The 24571-nt window shown below is 43.3% G+C and overlaps 1 protein-coding gene across 11 annotated transcripts in view; it reads right to left on the bottom strand.

Moving 5' to 3' along the window:
• The window catches only part of MTSS1 (MTSS I-BAR domain containing 1), a 124619-nt gene extending 100608 nt beyond the window's left edge, over positions 1 to 24011 (bottom strand). For 10 of the 11 annotated variants that reach the window (XM_084217067.1, XM_084217074.1, XM_084217077.1 and 7 more), the window contains exons 1-3: positions 23371 to 24011; positions 7188 to 7249; positions 4384 to 4457 (exon numbers count right to left, since the gene is read on the bottom strand). In XM_084217067.1, the coding sequence (XP_084073193.1) occupies positions 4384 to 4457; positions 7188 to 7249; positions 23371 to 23442 (208 nt within the window). In that variant the 5' untranslated portion in view covers positions 23443 to 24011. The remainder of the gene's footprint in view (positions 1 to 4383; positions 4458 to 7187; positions 7250 to 23370) is intronic. The other variant, XM_084217070.1, reaches the window with a different exon arrangement.
• Positions 24012 to 24571: the final 560 nt, after the last annotated feature.

Raw genomic sequence — 24571 nt, 5'->3', positions numbered from 1 at the left:
TGATCTCAAAACCCTCAGTCCAGCAGAAAGGGTCTCCTACTCAAGTGGAATTTCCTGCAACTCTGCACTGCCTTAGAACCCTCCCAGACACCTGTAAAATGAAAGAGATGGAAAACATACTAGATGTCAGAATTACCAAAGGCAGGGATAGCATACCTCTAGGAGCACTTGCCAAGAGGGAACTTCAAACAGCATTACAATCCATGGAATCCAGCTGGCCAGAGAAAGCTGTGTGATACACTGACACCCTCTTGAAGTGATTTAACTAATCTGCTAATATCAAGCACACCTATGTATATGCAAAACCCTTCAATATGAATGAAAAACAAAAAACCACAAGGCTTGAGTATCAGCTGCCTCATTAGCAATCTCACTTTGAAGATCAACTTTAAGCTTGGGTAAATCAAAGCTTTTAGATCATCTTTCCATAAATTTTAATTTACACCTGTGCAGATGCAGGTAGGCAAGATTGGGGCAGGGTTTTACTCGGAAGCTGCTGATGGTGGAGTAAGTGAATACAGAAGAAGTGTGCATATCTTCACATTAATCTCCCTCATAACACAAGGAGGATAGCTACTTTTCACACCTACTTTTTCAAGTTCCTGAGCTCTAGTACTTCTCTACAAAGGACATTCAAATGCAGCAGAGGCAGAAGACCAGCATACAAAAAGCAAAGCAATTTACACGTGCCCTTTTACATACTGTTGAAAGCCAACTTGAACATATCACATATAAACACAGTATATGGGATGCACAGTTCTTGCCTTCATAAGGAATATATTTTTATTGCACAAATAATTAGGTGAACAGAAATGAAATCAAATTAGATTTAAATTTCTTCCATGCTTCAGTTAGAACTGATGCAAGCAAAAACATTCAGAATCTCAAATATTGAAAGAAATAAGCCATATAAGAAAAGCCTGAACTAAAACTCATGAGCACACATCTCCCCAAAAGGAAACTTCACTTTTAAGATATTCAAGAGTTATTATTACACTATTTAAGGCATATTAAGGATTTAAAGGTATCGTGACGCACCTGATTCATTTAATATTTTGTAAGCATTCTCTTTAATAATCATAGTGAGAGATAATACAGATTCCACAGCAGACTACCAAGTTCTGCTGGGCTGTATGCCAAACAGATGCAGCTTGAATAACAAAAAGTGCTACAGAGATGTCTCTATTTTGTCAGAGCTCAAAAATCAAAACATCTGAAGGAATTTTGTTTTCAAAAATCTCTGATGCCAGCAAAAACAGCACACACTGCTATATAGCTAGCATTACTTTAAATTAGCAACATAACAATCTCCCCCATTCAAATGATGATTCTCAGATGACCAGACCTACAAGAATCTAACATTTTGGTGATACATGCATCAGAACTAATTTCCCTGTGTTTTCCCTTGTCAGACCAAAATCAAAGCATTAAACCAAGGGAACTAAACTGAGGATAAAAGAGACAACTTTGGGTTGATGCACATCAAAATGGAGGGACAGCAAAGGAGGAAGCAAAAGCTGAACTGAGCTGGTTGGCAATTAATTTGTGTATTGAGTCACTACAAAACATCAGGTACTTAACATTCAGGGCTTTTCCTACTTCAGAAGCTACAAAGGGAAAAAATACAGCAAAGTACAAGTTATCTGACTCATCCAATCACAGCTTTTACCACAGGCAGAGCTCCAATTATGCCTTCTATCCGAGCTCCAGATGGGAACGTGAGGATTAACACTGCTACCACTGCAGGATTAGAAGTAAATGGCATGGAGAGAACAATGCACCAGAAGAGCAGAGACAGTGCTTGGGACCAGCAGTAATGGCACACAAGGTAAGGCTACCAGTTGGAACAGGGACTGGCAATGATGGAAATAAGCTCTCATTCTTGAACACTTGGTGACTGAAAGGAGATTGTCTCCCCTTGCATGTGTGTGGACATGTATATCCAGGCAAACACTTGTTCTTCTTTCAAAGCTAATGCTGCTGCAAACAGATTAAAGAGTAGCCAGAGTTCTTCTGTTGACTGATAAAACACTTTCATCAGCTAGATCAATGAGTCTTAAAATAACAGGCCACTTTCTGTAGAACTACAAGCAATTACAAATTAAAGGCAGCACCAGCTTCACAACACTTCAGTCATCCTACAAGGAACTAACACTGTCCCTCCAGAGCAGGCACCTGCTTCAGCATTTTCATACACAGTTAGTTCCCAGAAGAAGCATTTTGGCTCATGCAATGATAAACCAGCCTCATGATGTAAAATATGCCAACCTCCCTGCCTTTGTCATGGGAAGTGCTACTCAAGTCTCATATATCCCAGCAACTGAACATGACTTTGTCTGACTTTGTTTAATCTGTTAACTGTAAACTTTGGTTTATCTGTTAACCCTCTAAACAGTGTGAAACACAGCCAGATGTTTGATTAGACAATCAGATACATAATTTTATATACTGAGTAAGTAACAGGGAAAATTTAAGAAAGGATTTTTCACTTTAGGCAACCACTCAAATGGAAAACTGAGAGCCAGTTAAAATTCCCATATCAGAGAAAAAAAGTATTAAGCTTTTCTGTTTCAGTTTTGGAATAGAATTCCTTAAACTGATGGCAAAATACATTTTTATTGAACTGTGCCGTCATAAGCCATAGGGATTTTTGCCATCACCTTCCCTGGTGCTTATTCCTGTCCACAGCAAGGTAGCATGATCAGGATTTGTTAAAGGAGCAAGGTGCAACCTCAGAGATAAATCTGAATGGGCACAAATGGAAGTCAGGTTGGGTGGCAGATCAGAACCACCAGCTAACTTGGGAGTTTTGACTCATTGCCCAGAACATCACTTTCTAAAAATAAAACCAAAATTCCCTTCTATCCTTTCAGTCAGGGAAGGCAGAAGACAGAACAGAGGAGCTATACAAATTTGGCATGCCTGGATTCACAGAGCTCCTTTTGTAAAGGATGTGTTCGAAGAGATAAGAGACAAGACACGACACAGCAGAAAGTGCAAAATACCCTTCAAAAACCCACACAAGCCATTTTTGTTTGAGAGTGGGAAAGTTTCAGTCATTCTGGTATCTCAATGAAAGTCCTATAAGCCTGCCAGCATAGCTAGAAGACAAGTCTCAAGGGTTTTAGTAATTTACTTTGCTTCCCCTTGGGAAAAGCAGAAGAAAGAGAAGAGAACATGCTTGAAGGAAGGACATGTTAGAAATCCAAGTGAAGTTCTTCCTTGAGTCTCATATTTAGTTTATTCCACTTTCTGTCATGTTTGTTATTTTATGTGAGTAGATTACCTATAATTTACAGTAGGCATTCATATAATGAGGAGCTTCTTATCAGAATGTAAATATTAGCTTTTTTTTAAAATTAAATATTAGACAGGAAAAAGAAGTATTCTTTCCTCTTGTCATTCTATGACTTGGAACTCACTCCAGCAGCTGCTACTCCTCCTGTTAGCCAGAGGTAAAGGAAGTCCGACTGAGCTTGCACTCTGCTAGCCGGGAATGAACACCCTTCATGTCAGCAATATTGCTTTCTTACTTTCCAAGTCAATTGTCAACAGCACATTAGGACTTTAAAAAATGCTACAAAACCTTTAGGGTTAGAGGTGACCAAGAGTTGCTCCCTCAGCAGTGATTTATCTGCACTCTGGATTTATTCGTCGGCAGCAGTCCAAGGACAGTGACCATGGGGAATGCCCTACACCACTGCAGGGACATCTGCACATGATGCCTTGGTCACTGGGCAGCCATCATCAGAGAGAAGCAGCCTTTTGTCTCCTTCCAACTCAGCAGTCTGGAAAGAATGCCAGCTGCACTATTCTGGCTCTCCATACTCATCAATAAGCTAAGACTGCTACCCAGAGAAGCCCACACCCCAGGAAAATTCAGTTTGACCAAGAACATCAGACTTAAAGGGGAAGCACAAGCAAAGTCTTTGCTTAAAGATAGAAGTACAGGTCACTGTCATCATTACTGGCAGACCCTAAAGGCCATAGCATCAGGCAGTATCTGCTCTATCTCCAGCAGCCCTACAGTTATTTATTCCAGCTTAGTATCAAGCCTTTTACATTTACACAAGGTACAGAGGCGTCAGTGAATACAGATTTCTGTAAATCTTGCTTTCTAAAATATTATTCATCAACGTATAATTCAAATGGTAATTAAGAAGTGTTCACATGATTGATGACACATTTAAATTACAGGTTTCCAGCATTTTTTTTTCAGTAAAGACAACTTCCTTTTTCACGTGCCACTTTTTCAAAGTGCAAGTCCATCTAACAGATGTCTCACAGATCTGCTTGTCAATGTAACAAGACTTCTTTTTATTACTACAAATGGTATAAACCACACAGCATTCTGTTAAACTCAATATTGACACATCTGCTTACCACGTGTATTAGTAGCCATGTCAGCCACTTTCTGAAAGGCATCCAAAAAGGCAGCAGCTGCTACTACTGTAGTCCTGAAATGCATACAGATAACAAAACATTAGCAGTGTCTCATTGATGCCTATTTAATTACTGCCAAAAACATTTAGGCTTATAAAGAATAACACTGTGAACTTGCAGAGGCCACAAGAAGTATTCTCTTTTATATCTGAACTTAGCCTTTTCCCTCCTTCATTTCTTAATCCCTTCCTTGCTTTGTGTTAGCACTATGGACTTGGAGGCAGCCACGCTAATTCCATGCTGAGAATTGCACAGGACAGGTGCTGTTTCAAAAGAGCACAGCCACCCTCCTTCTAGCTGATTTCCTCTGAAGAACTAATATTAAGCAGTCAAACATGAAAAACAAATCTAACACACATTATACTTCACCCATTAGTGAACAAATTATAGCCACTGCTATTTTCAGGGAACATGCATATTTTAAGAATAAACATGCAGGAACTTCCTTTTATCTAGGATTCTAGCCAAACAACTGCCTGCATTTTTCATGTGGGGAGCATGAGCATCCCTTGAAACAGAAAATTTTTTGGAAATCAGCCTGGCCTGGAGTTTTTGGACAAATGGAAAAGTGGGAAAAGAAGGAAAAATACCCCTCCATTTCAAGAAAAAAACAAGACAACTCAAACCCACAAAAAAAAACACCAACACCCAAACTCCCCAAATTACCAAAACCTCTTTCTGATCTAGTGCTCCTCCAAGCAGGACCCTTCCTGAGAGGTACACCAGCAACCTCAAACTTCACAATCCAAAGTGTCAACCTCAGTAGCCCAATCTCCCCCCATGTTTATGGAAAGCACCCCCAGACCTGTGGTGGATAGATCTGTTCAAGTGGACAGCAAACGTGAGTTACAATTTCCAGACACGTTTGTTCTAGATAAGCATGCCCCAGAGCCCTGAACACCTCAGGTCAGTCCCAATTTCTGAAGGTTTATAGTCTGGTTGACCCAATTAAAGAGAAAGTAGGCCAGGGCTCTACAATTGTGCCCTCTCCACAGTTACCTCATGGCTCTGTTTCTGCACATCTTTTCTAACAGTAACTCTGATTTTCACTCCTGGTGGTGTCAGTCAGCCTTTTCAAGCAAAATCCAGAACAGGGACTATCACATTCACTTTGTTTCAAGAGCTCCTTGGTAGCCTCAAAAAACCCAGCAGAGCTGCAGGGAAGCTGATCCTCAGCCAGAAAGACCACAGGACTGCTTAATTAGGTCAGATTTTATGCAAGCCTCACTCCAAAAATGCTCAAGGTACAGAGGACATAACTGGCAGTGTAGTAAATGGCCTACTGACAGCACAAAAGATTTGAACAGACACAGAAAAAAAAAACACCCCAGGCATGAGAGGACCAAGCAAATGCATAAGGACTCTCCACATGCCCAGGAGATTAAAGGGAGGGCAAACCCCCCATCCTGACAGCTAGCTAGCAATATTGGGCCCTGGAACCAGAAAATCTTTTCTAAAATTTTCCTTAACACTGTTTGTGATGTTCATCTTCCAAACTTGTGGGTCACACTGTTATTCATGTAGTATGTTGTTAATTATTAATTATATTGCTAATAACAAAGTTCCATTTCCCCAGTAACAAGATCCAGAAAGATCTGGCTCCAGCTCAAATGACATCTGCTGTCCTTTATCAGAGCACACAGAAATGAAACAGCAGCAAAAGGCTCACATTTGCTAGAAACAAACAGCAAATCCTCGAACACAGGCTTTCAAGCTGCCTGCTTGCATGTTCCTGTAGCACTGCACTGACAGAATGCAGCACCACAGGACTGGGAAATAAACAAAACTATGCCTCATGCCATCCCAGAAGGCCTGTGTTTGGAGAGTACAAAACAGTAGGAAAGTTCTCCACTTCTCCTCTTTCTCTACTTCCTCTATATCTTCCATATACACTGTGACATGATTGCTGGAAAAGGAAAAAAAAACCACATGCAATTGTGGCATGTTAAGCACAATGTAGCAGAACAACGTATTCCAGCTGTTTAGGAGAAATGAAGCAACTCCCAGCTTCTCTGTGAATGGTTCACAAGGCAACACAGAACCACAAACCAGACTGCCAGCAGCCTGTTACCACTACAGCTGCTGGGGAAAAAAACTGGTGCTTTGCAGGGCAGAGAGGAAACTGTGGTTTAGGGAGAGTTGTGGGGAAATGGAGCTTGTATTTGTATCAGCAGAAACAAATTTCACAAATGAATGAATTCTAAAGGTAGAACTGATCTGTGCACGATACTTCTGCCATATATCAAAAAATTCAGAATGCCATTTTCAAAGTATACCCCAACCCTTGAGTTTTAATAATCACCAATGTATGATCCAGCAAAGCAATTCTCTTCATTTTTAAGTCAGAAGAAAATGCTGTTAAGGCTACCAAAGATTTTTTAATTTTTTGAGCCCTCTTCCAACCCCTTTGTATTCTACACTAATAAAAAGGGCAACATAGACCTAACTCCAACTGTGTGTTCACTAAATAACAGTAAACTCCTTCCAATTTTTCATCAATATCCATCAAATTTAGTTCATTTTATATTTATTATGTATAGCTGGTAGCATATTGTGAATTTTCCTAAATATGTTAAAACTCCAGTAGTAGTATTTAAAAAATTACATGCAGGTGTTGACTAAGAAATAAGCACAATTTTACTAGGACATGCTTAGAAAATTATCCTGCAAAAGCTGCATTTAATCTTAATGTTTGCACATCCAAGGAACTGCAGGGGATCTTGACTGTGTAACATAAAACTTACCGAAGCTGAGACTGCAGTTTCCCAGCTTTATTTATAAAATCTTCCCACACTGGATAACTTCCCTGCAACAAAAAACAAAACGCAACAATGAACAATTGATTTGAGCAATTCTGATTGTAATACTATAGATCAAATCAAACTAGATGTAAAACAATAACTAAAACTGTACTAAATCCTAATCCATGAACACCAAAATTGACAGCTTCTCAATCCAGATGTAACAGTAGTCCTCTAATGAGGCTTTACAATTTTTCAGAATAGAAACACTGAGCAAGAGGGATTTCAACTGAAGCAGCAAAAAGAAATGCCTTCCTTTGGATGGATACAGCAAAAACCAAGCCTGTTCAAAGCAGGGTACTAGTATACTGCAACAGCATGTACAGAGAAGCTCCCAAAACCACAGGCAGCATCAGAGTTCTTCTTCTTTACCAACTGATCATCTGTGTTTTTTCCAGGTTCAGAGGCTGTACAATGAAAGCGTGACTTGACCAAGACACCACCTCCAGCACTGCCTCAATATAACTCTGTAATTGCACACAGAAAAGCACAGTGACAGCTCAAGACAGCCAGCTTTCCCAACAGCTACCTTGTCACTGCAAGAGCTGTTTCCAAAACAATCAAAAGCCTTGGAGACAATTTCTGAATTGAAGCTGATAAAACAGCATGGCACTGAGGGTATACAAAGCGCTTAGTAAGGTTTAATTCTTCCTGACTTCAAGTTTCCTATAGAATTTCCCCCATTTTTAAAGACTGGATTAAACCCCAAAATTTTACTTACAATATGAACACAAAGTATTCTTGAAAGTCCTGATCTTTATTTGCCAAATTTAAAACAAAAAATTGCTCTCCGCTCCAAAATTACTCTCTGCAGAGCAAGTACAAATTTTCCGCTAACAGCAAAAATGCAGTAGAAAGAAACCTCAACATTTCCCTTTGATTGGAGTCTAGAGAGTAAAATAAAATATCCCTGCTTCCTTTAATAAAGGTATAAGACTTGCTGTTACCAGAGCAACAGCACAATAAAATCCAGATAAGGCAGATCCTCAAGGCTAACATTACCCCAGCTCTGACTGGAAGAGGTTGCAAGTGCAGTTGCTTGTAGCAAACTCTATCCAGCCTTATAAACTGGTCTGATTTTTGTAAGTAAACCCAATTCCACTGCCGTGAGAGACAGTGGTTTGTTTTCAGGGCAAAGACAGGTTCTTCCTCAAAAGCTGTCAGACAAATTCCAGCTCCTCAGTACACCCTGGCAGGGCAGCTCCCAGACACCTGCTAGGAAGCCTACCGGTACTCTACTTTTCAGCAAGGCTTGTGGGATTTTTGCAAAAAGGAAAAAAGAAAGGAAAAAGACCCCAAACAATGCAAAGCAGGTGTTAATAAAACCTTGTTATACCTTACACATGACAGAGCCAGTGGCAAATTCAGAAAGTGGAAGAGAAAATAGCAGTTATCTGAATGGCAAGACCCAGAATATAAAGTGCTTTGTGCTAAGCCAAAAACTGTCAGACATTTTAAAAATGAAAGAAACCCCATTATTTAAAAGAGGCAAAAAATGCTATTTCCTTAAACCTATTAGTCTCACTGCAATCCCTGCTCTGGACCCGGTCTCTCACTGTCACCTTCGTTGCATGCATTATGCATGGCCATGCCAGGAGCCCTGAAAGCCCTGACAATACCAGCACAGCCCAAGGCTTTACAGGATTCTCCAGCGAACACAGGCCGGCAAGCAGAGGATACCAAAGCAGCCTGATTATGTTTCCATCTCCCTGGTGTACTATCCAGCTAAACACACCTGATGGCATGCAGGAGATTGACACCAGCCCTGCATTTAGCCACTTCCCAGGCAAGCTTAAGGCACTTCTATCAAAACACAGCTCAGGAAGAAACCCCCTTCTTTTTACTGCTTTGTGGTCAGTCTGGAAAGCAAATTTGGAGAAGTCAAACATTTCCACAACTATTTAGTTCTTGTCTATAAAAATGGTGTTTTCCTCAAACCAAGCCTGCTCAAGAAAGCGTTAAGAACCCACTTTGTTTAATTGTATGCTGTAGTTGTTTGGTTGAATTCAAAGCAGTTTGTTTACCTGGGCTCCCTATATAGTGGCAAAGAGCATCTGATCTCGTTTCAGCCAGTAGAAAAATTGAGCTTTTGGGGATTGTTAATGTCACTGAATTAATACCTTCTCTGGTGGATTTTGTTGGAGTTCTTTTTTTTTTTGCTTTTTGCATTTTTAAAGAAAACCTTCCAGCAGTTTTACATTAAGGATATGAAGTTCTATATTATTTGCCACATCTTGATCTCGCACTCGGCTGAAAGTAAGAGGCATGTACTTCATTTGGGTTCCAAAATAATTTGCTCTCACTTTTCCTTGCTGGAGCCACATCCACAAGTTCATCTCTCCCTCAGATCTTGAAGTCATGCACTAAACTGCATCATTGCTTTAGCTTTTCCAAAGAACACTTCCACCACCACATCCCTACTGAAACGGAAACCCCTTCATTCCTACCTACAGTAAAAGTGCTCAACACCACCACCATTTCACAAGAACAAATAACCAGGGGTTTATCCCAACTCCAGCAGCTAGGAAGCAAGGAAGCCATCTAAGTGATGCCTGTGGGGACTAACGAAGGAGATGGCAGGAACCAAACCAGTGCTGCAAATGTGCACAGCCCCAGAGCCCTGGGCAGCAACTCCTTCCCCAAGACCTCTTCCTGTGCCACCTGGAGCACGGCCGCCCTGCTGTGTCTCACCTGCAGCAACTGTTCTCGCTGCTGTCAAAGCAGTGTCAAGAGACATGTTAACAGTGGTGAAAAATACACATCCTTGATTCAACATGTATTACTTTCTCAATTTAAACACAAAGAAACAGCAGGTGGAATTTGATGTCTTTGTCCAACACATGCTTTTGTGACATAAAGCCTCATCTGAAGAATAATAACACACTATTTTTAATGCTGCCTCTCCCAGAGCTTCCTCTGCTCCCCCTGCAATTTCCAATTTCAGCTGGCTGATAAAGAAACTAATTTTTCCCCTTTTAAATGTCAGGGTTACTCAGACCTCGTGTTATCTGTGAAAGCAGGAGGCCTCCCCCAGGTGCAGGCACGCTTAGGGAAGAGCCACTGCAGGATCCTGGGTCACAAATTCCCATTTAGCTGCTCATGGATTAAGCCAGAGATTGATTACAGTGAGGGTTTGTTTAAATAATTTTCTTTTAAAATTGTTAAAGCATTAATCCAAGGACTGTTTCCCCCAAAATAACTTTGTGCCAAATAATGTCTTAGTCATCGAAGGAAGAAATCTGACCTGTCCTCCACGGCATGGGTGTTTCCCCCCGCCATCTGACACTCCACGGCAGCACGGCCCCTGGAGCTCCTCAGCGGAGCTCAGCTGCCGCCCAGCATGTCACAGTAAGCTGCAGCATGCCATTATCCTACCCCATGGCTTAATTAGTGGGCTTATAGGTGATTAGTCACCTGATCCCACAGCCCAGCTCCAGCTAATCTGTGCCAAACGCAGGCAGGGCAAACACGGCAAACACCTTTCGGCCTCAGGGCGGAGAAACACCGCGGTGCCCCGCGCCCGCCCCTCCGGCAGCCGCGCCGCAAGCAGGGACATGAAACAACTTCCCCCAGGGACAGCAAGGGCCAGACACCAACACCCAGACCTGGGCAGAGCCCCCCAAAGCCACAGCTCCCAGACTGCCACGGGGAAAAGGGTGGGCCATCATCACTCAGTGAAATCCCATCTGACACCCAGACCCACGGACGTGGGCAGATGTCTCAATTTTTGTCCACCTTCCTCACCATTCACAACTATTTTAACTGGCAATAAATTTCATCTTCTCCACTCAGGTCTGGTTTGCTCTTGACAGTAACTAGTAAGTGATTTCTGCATCTCTGTCTCAGTCCTTGAGCTTTTTCTTACGATTTTCTCCCTCACCCCACTGAGGAAGGAGAGAGAAAAAGCAGCTGGCCAAGATCAGCCCATCACACCAGGGAAGAGCACAAAATCATCACCAAGATGCAGCTTGGGAAAAAGAATTTAAGCCTTGGGTGGAAACTTTTTTATTTTCGTGAACCAGCACAACTCCCCTACATAAACACAACTCTACAAAAGATTTATGCATTATAGGTTTTCCCTTCCTTTCAGGCCAGTGATCCCACACCAGGAATGAGAAGAGACACACATGAGAAACTCAAAGATTTGTCAAAAAAGGAAGGGTAGACTTGCAGCAAAGGATATTTGCTGAAACTGTTATTGATGACATCTAAAGACAAGAATAGGAACCCAGATTGTTGTATCTAAGATTACAACTTAAGTATCAGCAGCCTTGACAGTTTTAAAATGTGCTCTCACTCTTTCTGCCAAGAAGTTATGATTCTTTTTTTCCCCATTAGGCAAAAAGATGCTTACTTTATTAATTTCTTTCCTTGCACCCCAATTCCCACACAGAAGGCTCATTTCATCTTCAAAAAACCCTTGACAGTGTTTTAAGTGCTTTCATTTATCAGAAAGGCTTTGCAGCCCTATTACCAGCTCTTGCTGACACATCAAGTACATAGGCAGCAGTAATAGTTTGGAATTTTGTTCACAGCAGCTACCCATCTAAACTTCTGGGGCAGGGGGAAAGAGACAGGGAGGTGCTCTTCAGTAAAGCAAATCCAGAATCTAATTCTGACTGTTTGAGCTAGAGGTAACAGAGAGAGCACTGCCTTGGTTTTGTCTCAGGGGTTATCAAACCAAGAGCTGCATGCCTTCCAGCAAAGTACTAACAATGACTAACTGCAAGACTTCAATGAAATGGAAAAGAAAACAACTGCACAGACTACAGGAGCTAGAACTTCTCCACCTCAGTGTTGTTGTTCAGCTATGATAAGCTAAGAAGTTGAGTCCCAAACACACAACAGTGTTACAGAGCTCCACGCCCTAGTAACACATCCAAATGCCATAGATCTGATTTTGGAACAAAAATTTTAACTTGGCTTGTGCATGTGTACTCCTACCCCTCCAAAGTAAATCATGCTGGAAACAAAAGACTTCTTTTTATATTTTACCAGATAAAAGAATCACAAGGATTACTATGAATGTCTCATTTCTGTGGCATTCACTACTCTACCTCCAAGTAGCAGAGACTTTATTGTGCTAAACACCACACAAGGTCACCGATGTTACACATAACAAATGGCAATCAGCAAGTATGGTTTGCACATAGAGACTACCACTTTTCCAGAGTCCTTTAACAGACAAAACCAGGAAAGAATGGAGGGGAAGAGAACAGGAAAACAGTAACAGTCTGAGAGGAAAAAAAAGAGGGAGGGAACAAAAAAGAAAAAATAAAAATTAAAAAAAAAAAAAGAAAGAAAAAAAGGAGGAAAAAAATGGTTGCAGTCACAGATGTCTCAACACATTCAAAGACACAACAGTTGACAGGCAGTTTCCCTTCTCAGGTAACATTTGGCACTGGAAGTTTTTCCTCTTTTCTAGAAGAATCAGTAGTCAACTGGGTGAAAGAGCACTTGGCCAGCCATAACTGCAAAAGTTAAAAAATGCTACCAAACACTAATACATCCTCCTCTGTACAATCCACTCATTTAAACAAGTCCACAAGTCACAGACAGGACTGCCTAGACCCTTAACAAGTCACAAAAGGTGAGAACAGAATCAGCATCACCTTGCCTGAAGTTCATAATTGCTCTTCTCCATCCAAAAAACTCTGCTTGTTGGCTTTGCCTCTTTCTGTTCTGAAAAGCATCAAGAGCCTGTCTCATGCATGTTCCTAAGCTGCATATAAAGTCTCAAATCTTTCTACACACCGAAACAGGAATTTTGCTGGCAAGAGAAACTTCATTCTTTATAATGACATAGAGATGTACACAAAATCTATTCCATTACTCCATTAGTGTTCAAGTACACACATTCACAGAATGGCTTAAGTTAGAAGGGACGTTCAATGACCATCTAGTCCAAGCCACCTGCCAAGAGCAGGAATATCTTTTACTAGATCAGGTTGTTCTCAGTCCCATCCAGACTGAACATGAACACTTCCAGTGATGGAGAATCCACAACTTTTCCATGACATTCTGCACTGTCTCACCACCTTCACTGTAAATTAAATCAATTTGTGTCCAATCTAAATCTACCCTATCTACTCCCTATTTCTGATATTCAGAATGAGAACTCAGCCAAGTCCCAATACTGATTTCAAGAGCATTCCTTGATGCTGTCCATCGTCTCTTTTCCAGTGGTGCAGAACATGAAATAATCAGTTTGGCTTCAGCAAAGAAGTTTCAGATTGCACAACCCATACAACTATAAGACCAGGTAACAGGCAACTCTGAAAGGTCAGGCAGCTTACTTTCACTAGAGCTCTTTCAGGAAGAGTAACACGTTTGTGTAGAGGTCTTGCAGAAATACTGCCACAAGACAAGGAAAGGGACCAGCTGAATTCGAAGTCCCATCTGTCTTTCTAAGCTGAAGGTACTGCCAGGCATAGGGGAAGTTTGAGCTTAGCTAGGGACTCTCAGCTTGTGCTGGGCCAGGAGTGAAAAGGCACCAGCAGCAAAAGACAAACTTCACAGGATCTCACAGCAAGAGCTGAACACACCCATCACTGAGCAGAGGAGCAGACAGGTACAGACTCAGGGTCTGAGAGATTATAGTGCATGCAGGTGAAAGTAAAAGCACATCAAAGATCACAATAAGATGTCATTTAAGCAATAACTACTCTTCAGGAAAGAAAGCAGGGGTAATTAAAATCACAGTCTTGTATCCATACATCTACTTCCATTATTTCTGCCTCTTGTTTAGGGAATGGCAGGATTAGAAACTAGTTTCCCTCAGCATGCATAGTATAAACAGGCATGCCAGGCTTTGCTTTTCAAGGACATATATTATCAGAACATTGAAAATTATGCAACAAAATGCTGCTGAAGACATACGCTATTAAAAAACCTGCCAACTGAGTGTTTCTTCTATGTATCACAGAACCATACATTAAGTATTTTCAAAACTGTTTAGTTTTTCATTTAAATAGTACATTAGAACAATAAAGAAAACAGATAATGACATGAAAAAAATCAAAGACTAAAATCCAGTCAGCAAAGTCCAGAAAAGGGTATTCACACCAGTGGGGTAAAAAACCCAAACAACACCACCACAGATACCCATTTTTTCTACATTCTCAGACCACCTGAAGAACTCTAAAGAATGCCCAATTCCCTTACCAGCAGCACTGAAATGTGTGTTCTTGCACTTTGCAAGAACACACATTTTTATTAGATCTCACTAACCATCTAAAGGGGGACGGAACATAAGTCTGGTACCATTCTGTTGTCAGAGCTCTGGAGTCTTTAATTTGAGTTGTAATAATGCCTGCAGTATGTTAGCCCATGCATAAACATCCCCAGTGGAGGATACCACTTGCTCTATGGTTGTGACTCCAATCTGATGTACAACAAGGACCTGTGAAAACTCAACCTGGCTTACAAATCCAACTCATGAGCGAGCCTCCTTCTATGTCAATAGGGACGTCAAATCTGTACTGTCCACAGCTCAGTTTCATGGTTTATAAGATGAAGAAACTCTGGTCCAAAGCAGCCACTTCATGGTTTAAATCCAAGATTGGGTAATTAGCAAACAAAAGTTAGACTCATACTGTGAGAAAATACATCATGCATAAACATACAGTCTCTCCTTCTCTAAACATAGGAAGTTATTCAAAAGACATGGGGGGTGGTGGGAAACAACTAGCCACAGCATCTAGAGACCTTTTATCCCATGCCACATGAAAAAAGCTGGACATTAAGTAGTCTTCCAGAGGAAGCATTTAGTTCCACATTCTTCACTGCAGGTCTGAACAAGTCTGCAAGCCTGAATAGCAGATTTCTCCTCAGAGACTCATCAATACCGCCTTTCATCCACTCAATCATTAAGTGGCCACTGTACATACTCAGCAGCTATTTTCTAAACCCACAATATTTCAGCTGGATCAAAACGAAGATAATTAAAATATCAGGAGGCAGTCAGTCAAGTTAATACCTACACAGGACAGCCTCAAGCCAACAGCCCTGTGTTGGTAATAACACCAACACCACTGGGGTCTCATCAGTTCTTTCCAAGCAAGCAGAAACCCTAATTTCTGACCATCCACTCAACACAATCTCTGTCCCACAAGCAGTCATAGCAATCTCCAGGACCCAAACTACTAACAAGCACTTGAGTTGACCAGGAAAGTACCTACTGGGAGAAAGACAGTAGCCAGGTACCCACATTTTTAATGCTTATTGACCTTTGCCTCATGACAGACAGTGAAGCACAAGTATGCTTATTGCAGGCTACTTTCTTTCCATTTTACTCATGAGAAGATAAATAATCCCTTTCAAACTCCAAATTAGACCCTTGGTTTGCTCATGGACAATGAGTATCCATGTGGTTTGCTCATGGATGATGCTGTTAAGAGACATCCCAAATACAGCTTTATTAACAAAAAATTCTAAATTATGCCTCTATACAGGTGACTTCAGATAAATTACAAAGCACACACGAGACTTTTGTGGCAAAAAAAAAATACATCTCATGCTCAGGTGAGAAGCATGGTGGCAGTTTATGGGGAAGCAAGAATGAGAACAACTGTGAACCTTTCTGTACTATCAACCAAGTGTCTCTAGTTACATACTCATCAGCAGCATTTTACACACCAACACAAGCTCATTCCTGCAAGAATGGTTTGTTAAAGGATGACTACTCCAGCTAGCATCCTAGAATTCAAATCAACAACATATCACTTATGGCTGTTGACCAGAAGAGTGAAACACACAGAGCTCACAGAAAACCCCCCCAAGACACAAATTCCTCATGATCAACCAGCTTATGATTAAGATGGTCCAGTCAGGCTTCTCCACAAAAATCTGAGAGAGGTCCTGTAGTTTCAGTTACAGGAGAGGAGTTCAGGACACTTCTGTTGAGAATTTATCAGTCATCTTTAGAGGTCATCTCTTCTGCCCACAAACACCAGGTTATCACAGGGGTGAACAGCAACACGTCTTAATCAGTAAAAACAAAGCAGTGTGTACATGGAGATAGAAACCTATTATACTGGGAGCTTAAACAACATTCCCTCATTAACTCCATGTTGTAGATGCACCCAATTTCTTCTTGTCCTGGGGGAAGGGAGTAGAAGTCACTAAACCTGCAGCCATAGCTTGCCTTTCTGAAAAATGGGAGCCATTCTTTGGAGCCAAGTCACACAGAGAGCACTTTGAAGATGAAAGCTGCTATGGTCTTAGCCACAAAGCTACTAGACATTTTGTCTCCAATCCTTCCAAACATCTTGGCATTCAAGCTATCTCAGCCCAGCAGGAAGAAGTCAATCAATGTCCTGAAAGGTCAGCATAGATCCCAGCAAACAAAGCAGTGCTTGGCACCTTACAGTATCAAGGCAGACATAATTTTCAAATTGAAAATGTACTCATGAAAAGGCATTTCTATATATCTAGCCTAAAGAGACAATCTTATTCTGAAGGGTAACCTCTTTATGATACTGACTCAAACTTCTCTGTATTCATCTTTGCGTGCTCTGAAGTAGACCAAGAAGCCTTTTTAGATATAGTTCCTATTTTGCTCCCTGCTTATCTTCAAGTCAACATGGTCTTTGGGTAGACCATGAACCTTAAAAAAATGTTCTTCAGAAGTTGAAAACACATAGACTACTATGCTACAGATACAGATTCACAAGTATACTCCATCAACTCTTGCAACTTCTGTACTTAAAAAAATTAAATTATCTTCTCAGGTATGTTATAACAAAGATATGGGTTCAGTTCATGCACACTCAGAACTCCGGAAGGAAGCAGTAACCTCCACTGAATATCACCCTCTGTTAGGTATTAACCAGCACTAAGCCCGTAATTACAGAGACTTCTTGTTCTCCAACATTTGTTCAGTCAATTGTGTTTCATGCAGCACTGCACAACTCCTTCCACACTTAGAACCTCACAAACCTTATTGTGCAGCTCTTGGCATCCTGCCAGGTCCAAAAGGAGTACTCTCAAGAGATTTTAAAAATCCTTGTTCTGGGTATGTCACAGGATAAGCCAGCCCAGTACACACTTATGTAGCAAATGTTCAACAGTTGTATAAATTGTTAACACTCACATAAGAGTATTTGGATCAAGAAAGCATGTGTCCCTAAAAAATAAACTACTTGTGACTAAGTATGTTCCCAGCTATGCCCTGTTGCTTCAATCTCAGTGTCTGGGCAGGCATGCAGAGGCTCTCGCACCATCTTTCAGCCTTTGCTGCATGTCAATCCCTCTCCCTCGAAGATGTTCACAGAAATATACTGCAGCTGCTTGGAAAAGGCAAGAATTTCAGTGTACACAAACCAACTGCCTGAGCAAGCAGGTTGTAGGGAGGCAGAGGGATAAGAAATCACAGCAGCCAGCTATGCTCCAAATGCCTTGGTGGTAAAAGCTTTGAGGAACAAAATAAATGGTAAGAAAAGCTCCAAATTAACTCATTTCAGACTTTTTGTGAAGGGGAGGAAACACCAGTTTGCTAGGTTTGAAAGAGATAGTTGTCCTAAAGACTGCTGTATAAGGCACATGCCAGTGCAACATGGCAGGTGTGCTTCCTCTCCAAGCCTGGACCTACCTGTCTGTTGCACAGAAAAATTACAAAATGCTTTGGGTTGGAAGGGCCTTGCAGATCATCTGCTCTAATCCCACCAGGTTGCTCAGGGTTTCATCCAATCTGCCCTTGAACTGATCAGGGAGAGGCAACCACAACTTCTCTGGAAAATCTGTTCTCAACACACAGTAAAAAAATTCTGGCATCTAATCTAACCCTGCCCTCTTGATTGAAGCCATTCTCCCTTATCCTGTCACTACATGCTTTCGTCAAAAGTCCTTCTCCAACTCTCTTGCAGACCCCTTTTGGTACGCTAGGTGCAATAAGGTCTCCCTGGTTCACACAGCCCTCCCTGCCTCTCAAATCTGTCCACGTCCCTGTGGATGGCACTGCTCCCCTCCAGCATGGTGACTGCACCACCCAGCTGGGTGACATCATCAAACCTGCTGAGGAACACTCAATCCCACTGTCAATGTCACCAACGAAGATGTTAAACAATACATGACACATTTGTTTTTCCTTACGGTAGTTATCATCCTTAACAGCTGGATTGAAACTAACCCTTAAAATCATCCAACTGAACATTCCTAATCTCCACAGAGATCTCAAGCTTCAAATAAAGCACAGCTGGGGAAGAGCTGTTGCACTAGGACATGTCACGGTAAAATAAATTTGCCCAGGTTCTCTGGTACATGCGTGCTGTTCCCTGGATTAACGTACACGCTGAGCACTTGCAGCTGTACTTGTTGTAGTAACTGTCTCAGCAGTTCTATTTGTTCCATCAAATATTTTTTCCTCAGTTTATATTATTTGTGTGAATATTACAAGGCCATCCCTTGTAAGCAAACAGGGTTACCTAAAAAAGAACTCTCAACCCTTGATGTGGCCACCTCTGGTCCCAACTTCTTCAAAAGCAAGTTAAAATGCTGCCTCTCATGGATTACCTTCTAAAAGCAGGTAAGAGGCTGCAAAAATATAAATGTTTCTCATGCCCATATGTTCATGTCTCTCTCTTCTGCTTCAACCAAGAGGTTTGCATAGGTGAAAAAAAAGGTGCACCACTGCCTAGTCCAGGAGTCCCAGCACCTCCTCTACAGTACTACAGTAGAGGTTACTGCCAGAAGCAAAAAGATTATTTTATTGTGCTTTCAGCTAAACAAATATAAATAAGGCACGCACACATATAATTAAAGTTTCAAAATCATTCCAAAAACTCACATGTCTGTTTGGAGCCCTGTTTCAGGACAATACCTGCACATCCCTCAGATGCAGGGAGATGAATGAGACTAACTAGTAATACACACCTGACCCATAAAAAATTAGCAAATCATCTGACTTGGTATAAATGAAGTCACAGACAACCTGTGTTCATCCAACTACTCATTACCCATCTTCCTCCCATGCCCACCCCACAGTTGTCAGGTGCTGTACACACACAGAAAGCCCCTGCTCTGTCAAAACACATGCTGGCAAAAGAGGCAAGACAAATAAAGAGAATGCTAAAAGCCAAAGAAACACCATCAAGCAAGTGATGAACCACAAACACAGCCAATTTCAATGTTTTCAGAGGTGGTGTTTTTCTTCTTCAGGATAGCAGAGAACAATGTGATTAAAAGGAATGTAAAATCAACTCAGAAAGAAAAGAAGCATTAAAGAAGATCTGCTCTACACAAGAAGACAAGTTCTTTTGAAACCCATCTGCAACAGGCCCTCCCAAAAATTAACTGCAATGATTTGCTTTGCACTAAAAGAGATACTGAAATTAACAGCACATTGCAGCATCTCATTTCTCAATTGTAAGAAATGAGTTACAAACCATTCAGATCAAATAGTCCCTTCCCACAGGGAGCTACAGAAAATTCGCTTCATTCAAAAACAAGTCACAGCATCTGCATGTAGCACACAGGACTACTCCTCTGAGGGGACATTTTATTTTTGTTTTTATAAACTTTAATTGCTTTGAAAAAGATCTTGCATAAGAGTGTAACTAACTGTAAGTGCCACATGCTCAGTGATGTATCATAGGAACCATCAGGGCTGTGACAATGGATCAAAATAAGGACAGGATGGGCACACACACTCCCACCTTTATGATTCTTTAATCAGGTCCGAAACCTCAAAGCAAAGAAATCCAATTCTAGAGCACAACAGCCAAGTTCAGTTCCTATTGTGGACTTTACACAAACAACCCTGTCACCATGTACACCACCATATTACTCAACATGTAATGAGTTGTTTGGCATGGAAAAAATCGACTTCCCTTGTTAGGGGACTGAAGTTCCAGATGTTCTGTTTGGCCTGGAGGAGACTGAGGGGTGACCTCATTGCAGTCTACAGCTTCCTCATGAGGGGAAGTGGAGGGGCATCTCTGCTCTCTGGTGACCAGTGCCAGCACCCAAGGAACAGCATGAAGCTGTGTCAGGGGAGGTTTAGGACGGGTATAAGGAAAAATTTCTTCACCCAGAGGTGTTTGGGTACTGGGAAAGGCTCCCCAGGGAAGTGGTCACAGCACCAAACCTGACAGATTTTGGACAAAGCACTCTGGCACACAGTGGGGCTGTTGGGGTGTCCAGTGGAGTGCTAAGAGCTGGATTCAATGATCCTTGTGAGCCCCTTCCAACTCAAAACAGTCTGTGACTCCGTGATCTACAATAATGTGCAGTACAAACAGGATGTTTATTAACTGTTCTTACATTCACTCAGTAACATCATTTCTCCAAATCATTTAGCTTTATGCTGAGCTGTTTTGGAGCAGGTTTTGTTGAGTATTAGACACACAAATATTTTTGATAGAGGGTGGAGAGAAATTTGGGGTTTATGGAGAAAACATTAAATGCCATTCAAGATACCTCAGCCAGCAAGACACAATCTTGCTGTCAAAAAATGTGATGTGTTAGTCACACTGACATATATTGCCCATATGAAGTTTCAAATCTAACACACTATAGGGAGACAAATGGAAACAATCACATTGCTCAGAATTGTAATTCCAGTTGCTGCAACCCTGTCAGAACGAGGCAGAGCTCAAAATTAACAACAGGTACACCTGAGCCAGTTCTGTGTTACTGTGAACAAAGAGAGAAATCAGTCCGCATGTACTGTATCTTCATCACCTCAGCTGCAGCACCCATCTGCATCCACTGGCAAGACTTCAGAGTAATTGAAGCTGTTGATTAACCCTACCATCTTTATAACAAAGTTTAAGGTAGAGCAATACATATGATAAAAGAATCTGTGAACCATTTGGTTAAAAAAAAGGCGGATGCTGCATCAAATCCCTCAGCACTGCAGGGCATGTGGGGCCTTGATCGCAGCCTGCGATGAGAAATAGGCACGGAGAGAGCACTTGGGGATGCGTGGGCAGACCCCTACGCAACATCTCCGAGATCCTGCCAGAAGCCTGCCCACACAGATCTGACTACGTGAAACAGCACTTAAAATGCTAATTTTCACTTTACTACTAAAGGTATGATTAGTTGAAAGGTTCTGGTTAACTATCAAAAAAACAGCTACTTTTCCTTAGAAATTGTTGTGCTCCTTTGTGCACAATTCACAAAGAATCCTAGTGCAGCTCAGTAGTACAGCATCAGCTGCATCAAATCGAACTACAGGTAAAAATTCTTTGTTCTACTCATGCTAAATAATGAGCAGATTTTTTTAACCATAACAACCACCATGCTGCTAAAGATCTGGAGCGATTCCTTCCAAACCTCCCCCTTCAGTAATTGCCACTTCACAAAACAGGTTCCACTACTATGGAGCATTAAGAAGAAAATATTCACACCTGTGCCCATCTCCACACACTCACGTCAACATGTTTTCTGATGAGCAGCATTCCCATGCAAGTAGCAATGTGTAGAAGAAAAAAAAAATGAATCCACACAGAGGCCCACTGGCTTAAGAGCAAGAAAAACCAAACGCATCACTTATGAAAAGAAGGAAAGAATAAACATACTCTGTGTCCCTCTGTGATGAAACCCAAAACCACACTTCATCTGGAACATGTCCTGCCTGTTCCCTGCATTGACCACTAAAATGATTCCAGGATTTGTGATCGTTTCCTGCTTTTTGGGGGGTTTCTTTTATTTTAAAGTGCAGGTATTATTAAAAATCCAAGGAGGCTGAGAGCTTGAGGACCACCACTGCTAGGTCTGCAGCATTGTCTTGACAGATAAACACAGACTCCCCCCTCCCCTCTGCAACCTGCCTGCTCTTGACAAGCCACGCTTTTAATTAAACGTCTCCTAAGATCTGTTGAGAGGAACGTGCATATGAACATTTGCCAAAAAATAACTTCTAGTGCAAACAGCTTCTTCACCCTGCCCAAAAAATACACTAGAAGCCATTCACCTCTGCCAGGCTCCCTCTTAGAGCAGACCATGTCCTCCAATACTACCTGGCAGCTCTTTCTCCCGCAGCCCTCGCTGCTCACCAGCCCCGCATGAATTAAAACACCCAGAGAAATCCCATGCCCTGGCTGGGAAAAGCACAGCGTGCACGGTTGCCGCCTTTAAATTACGGCAGTGCCCATTATCTGACACGTCCCTCAACATCTCCCGACAACTGCATCCTTCCCAGTCGGCCCTGGCAGGAAGACAAGCTGCCCTTGTACAGGGGAACACTGCAGTATTCTGCAGTACGGCCGTGTGCCGGAGGCTGGGCGCCTCCAGCCCTGGGGTTTGGGGGAGACATGACGGGCAGAACACAGCAACGCTTTTACGCTATTTACTTCCACGAGAGAAGGGTGGGAGGCACCCGCTCACCCAAAGCAAACCCTGCAGAAGTGCCCTTGGCTGCCAAGGATAGAGCGGGAGCGCCTCTCTCAAAGGGACCCTTTGGCAGAGTCGGGATCAGCACACTCAGGTTTCTGATGGCGAGACCGCCGCACTTGAAACCTTTGCATCCATTCACAGAAAGAAGGAAATGCCACCTCCACGAGCATATACAGCGTGAAAATAACACCACACTGAGCCGCTATTTTAATCCAGGCACACATCAACTTTTGAGCATCTCCAGGCAGCGATTTTTTTCCATCGCGCCCATCAGCTTGGCACCGAAATGCTCACACTGCCCTTCCGAGCCCCACCCCACGGCTGACATGCTCCGTGCCCGGCTCCTCCGCACCACGCTCCCGCCCCGCTGCACTCATTCTGCTACCGATCTGACAGCCCACACCAGGCGAGAAAAAAGGAGAATAAAAATATTTGTAAAATAAAGAGGAAAATCGCTGACCCTGGTGCAAGGTAACAGCTTGCATGTTTGAGCAGGACAAATAGAGAAAAAAGGGAAGGAGGAGGGAGAGCGAGGTGGTATCCTGCAACCAACTCGCAAGCCCCAAACCCTGGGTGTGAAGCCAGGAGCCCCTCTGCCAGGCCGGTCCCGCCGACGGGGACGCGTCCCCAGCCCCGGGGCAGCGTCCCCAGCCCCGGGGCAGCGTCCCCCCGGCGCCGCGGGGAGGTCGCGCCGCCACCAGCCCCCGATGCGGCTGCACCGCCCGGGGCGAAGTTTCGCCGGGCCAGGTGGGAAGACGCTTCACCTCCACACACCTCAGCCTCTTACCTTCATGTCGCTTATGATGGTCTGGAAGAGCCCTCCGAGCGCACTACATTCCTTCTCTATCACAGCCTCCATTTTCCTGGCTGGAGCTCACAGGAGGAGCAGGCTTTCACCGCTACCGCTGCAGCTGCACTGCTCAGCTGGAGGAAAATCAGACACCCCGGGCTCCCACCTCACCCCAAAAAAAATTAAAAAAAAAAAAAAAAAGGAGGGGAGAAGGGGCAAACAAGCTGATGGAGGCAACGAAAGGAAAAAAAAATACACCCCAACACACCTGAACCCCTGTCTGCCTGCACCTCTACAAGGAGATAAAATCCAGCGCTACTGGCGCCTCTCTCCTACACGCACCTCCCCGGCACCCGGGCACTCAGCACCGAGCGGGCACTAGGAGCCCATGCGGGAGCAGCCACAGGCCCCATCTCTGCGCATCGCAGCCCCGGCCCCCCGCGCCTCCCGGCACGGCAGCGCTCAGGGCAGCGGGCGCCCACGGCGCTGGGCGAAGCGCACCCCGAAAAAACAAGGGGGGAAAAGATCGGTATCTATAAAAAGGGATCGAGCGTCAAGCCGGTCCTCGTGGAACAGCCTGGAGGGGGTCTCTGATAACCCCAGCGCACCAGACCACAGCCAAAGCACCCGACCCACTCCCTGCCCTCTCCGGGAACAGCCCGCTCCGCCCGCCCGTGCCGCTCCCGCGGCGGCAGTGCCCGCCCCCGCCCGGCCCCGCGCCCAGCGCCCCGCCCGCCCCGCCGCGTCACCAGCGCGGCCGCCGATTGGCCCCCCGCGGCCGGTGGGCCGGGGGCCGCGGGTTCGCGCCCCGCTATCGACGGGGCGGCCCCGAGGAGTCCGCTGGTCCCGGTCCCGGTCCCGGTCCCGTTCTCCAGGGCAGTAACTGACTTGTATTTTTAGCTTCGGCGAAGAAATTGTTTTATTCTGGTGACATTCGCCGAAATGGCTCGAGTTCGGCTGTTTCTGGTGACAGGCGTCTGCCTGAGCCCCCCGATACCGAGCTGAGAGGCCTCGTAAAGCTGCAGGCTGGGGAGCGCAGCCGGCAGCAGCTGTGAGGCTGCTCATTCATCCTCTCCCACAAATGCCAGACGATAGGCAAGACTGTGAGAGTGGGTTGTGTAAAACGTGGGGGTTTGAAGTTACTCAGTTGGCACGTTAACTCTGCCAAATTTTGTGAAACATTGTGGTCAAAATCCCC

This window comes from Fringilla coelebs (assembly GCF_963513975.1).
Source record: "Fringilla coelebs genome assembly, chromosome: 1".
NCBI classification, from domain to species: domain Eukaryota; kingdom Metazoa; phylum Chordata; class Aves; order Passeriformes; family Fringillidae; genus Fringilla; species Fringilla coelebs.
Note: the sequence above shows the minus strand (reverse complement) of the source record. Positions and strands in the feature narration are given on the sequence as shown.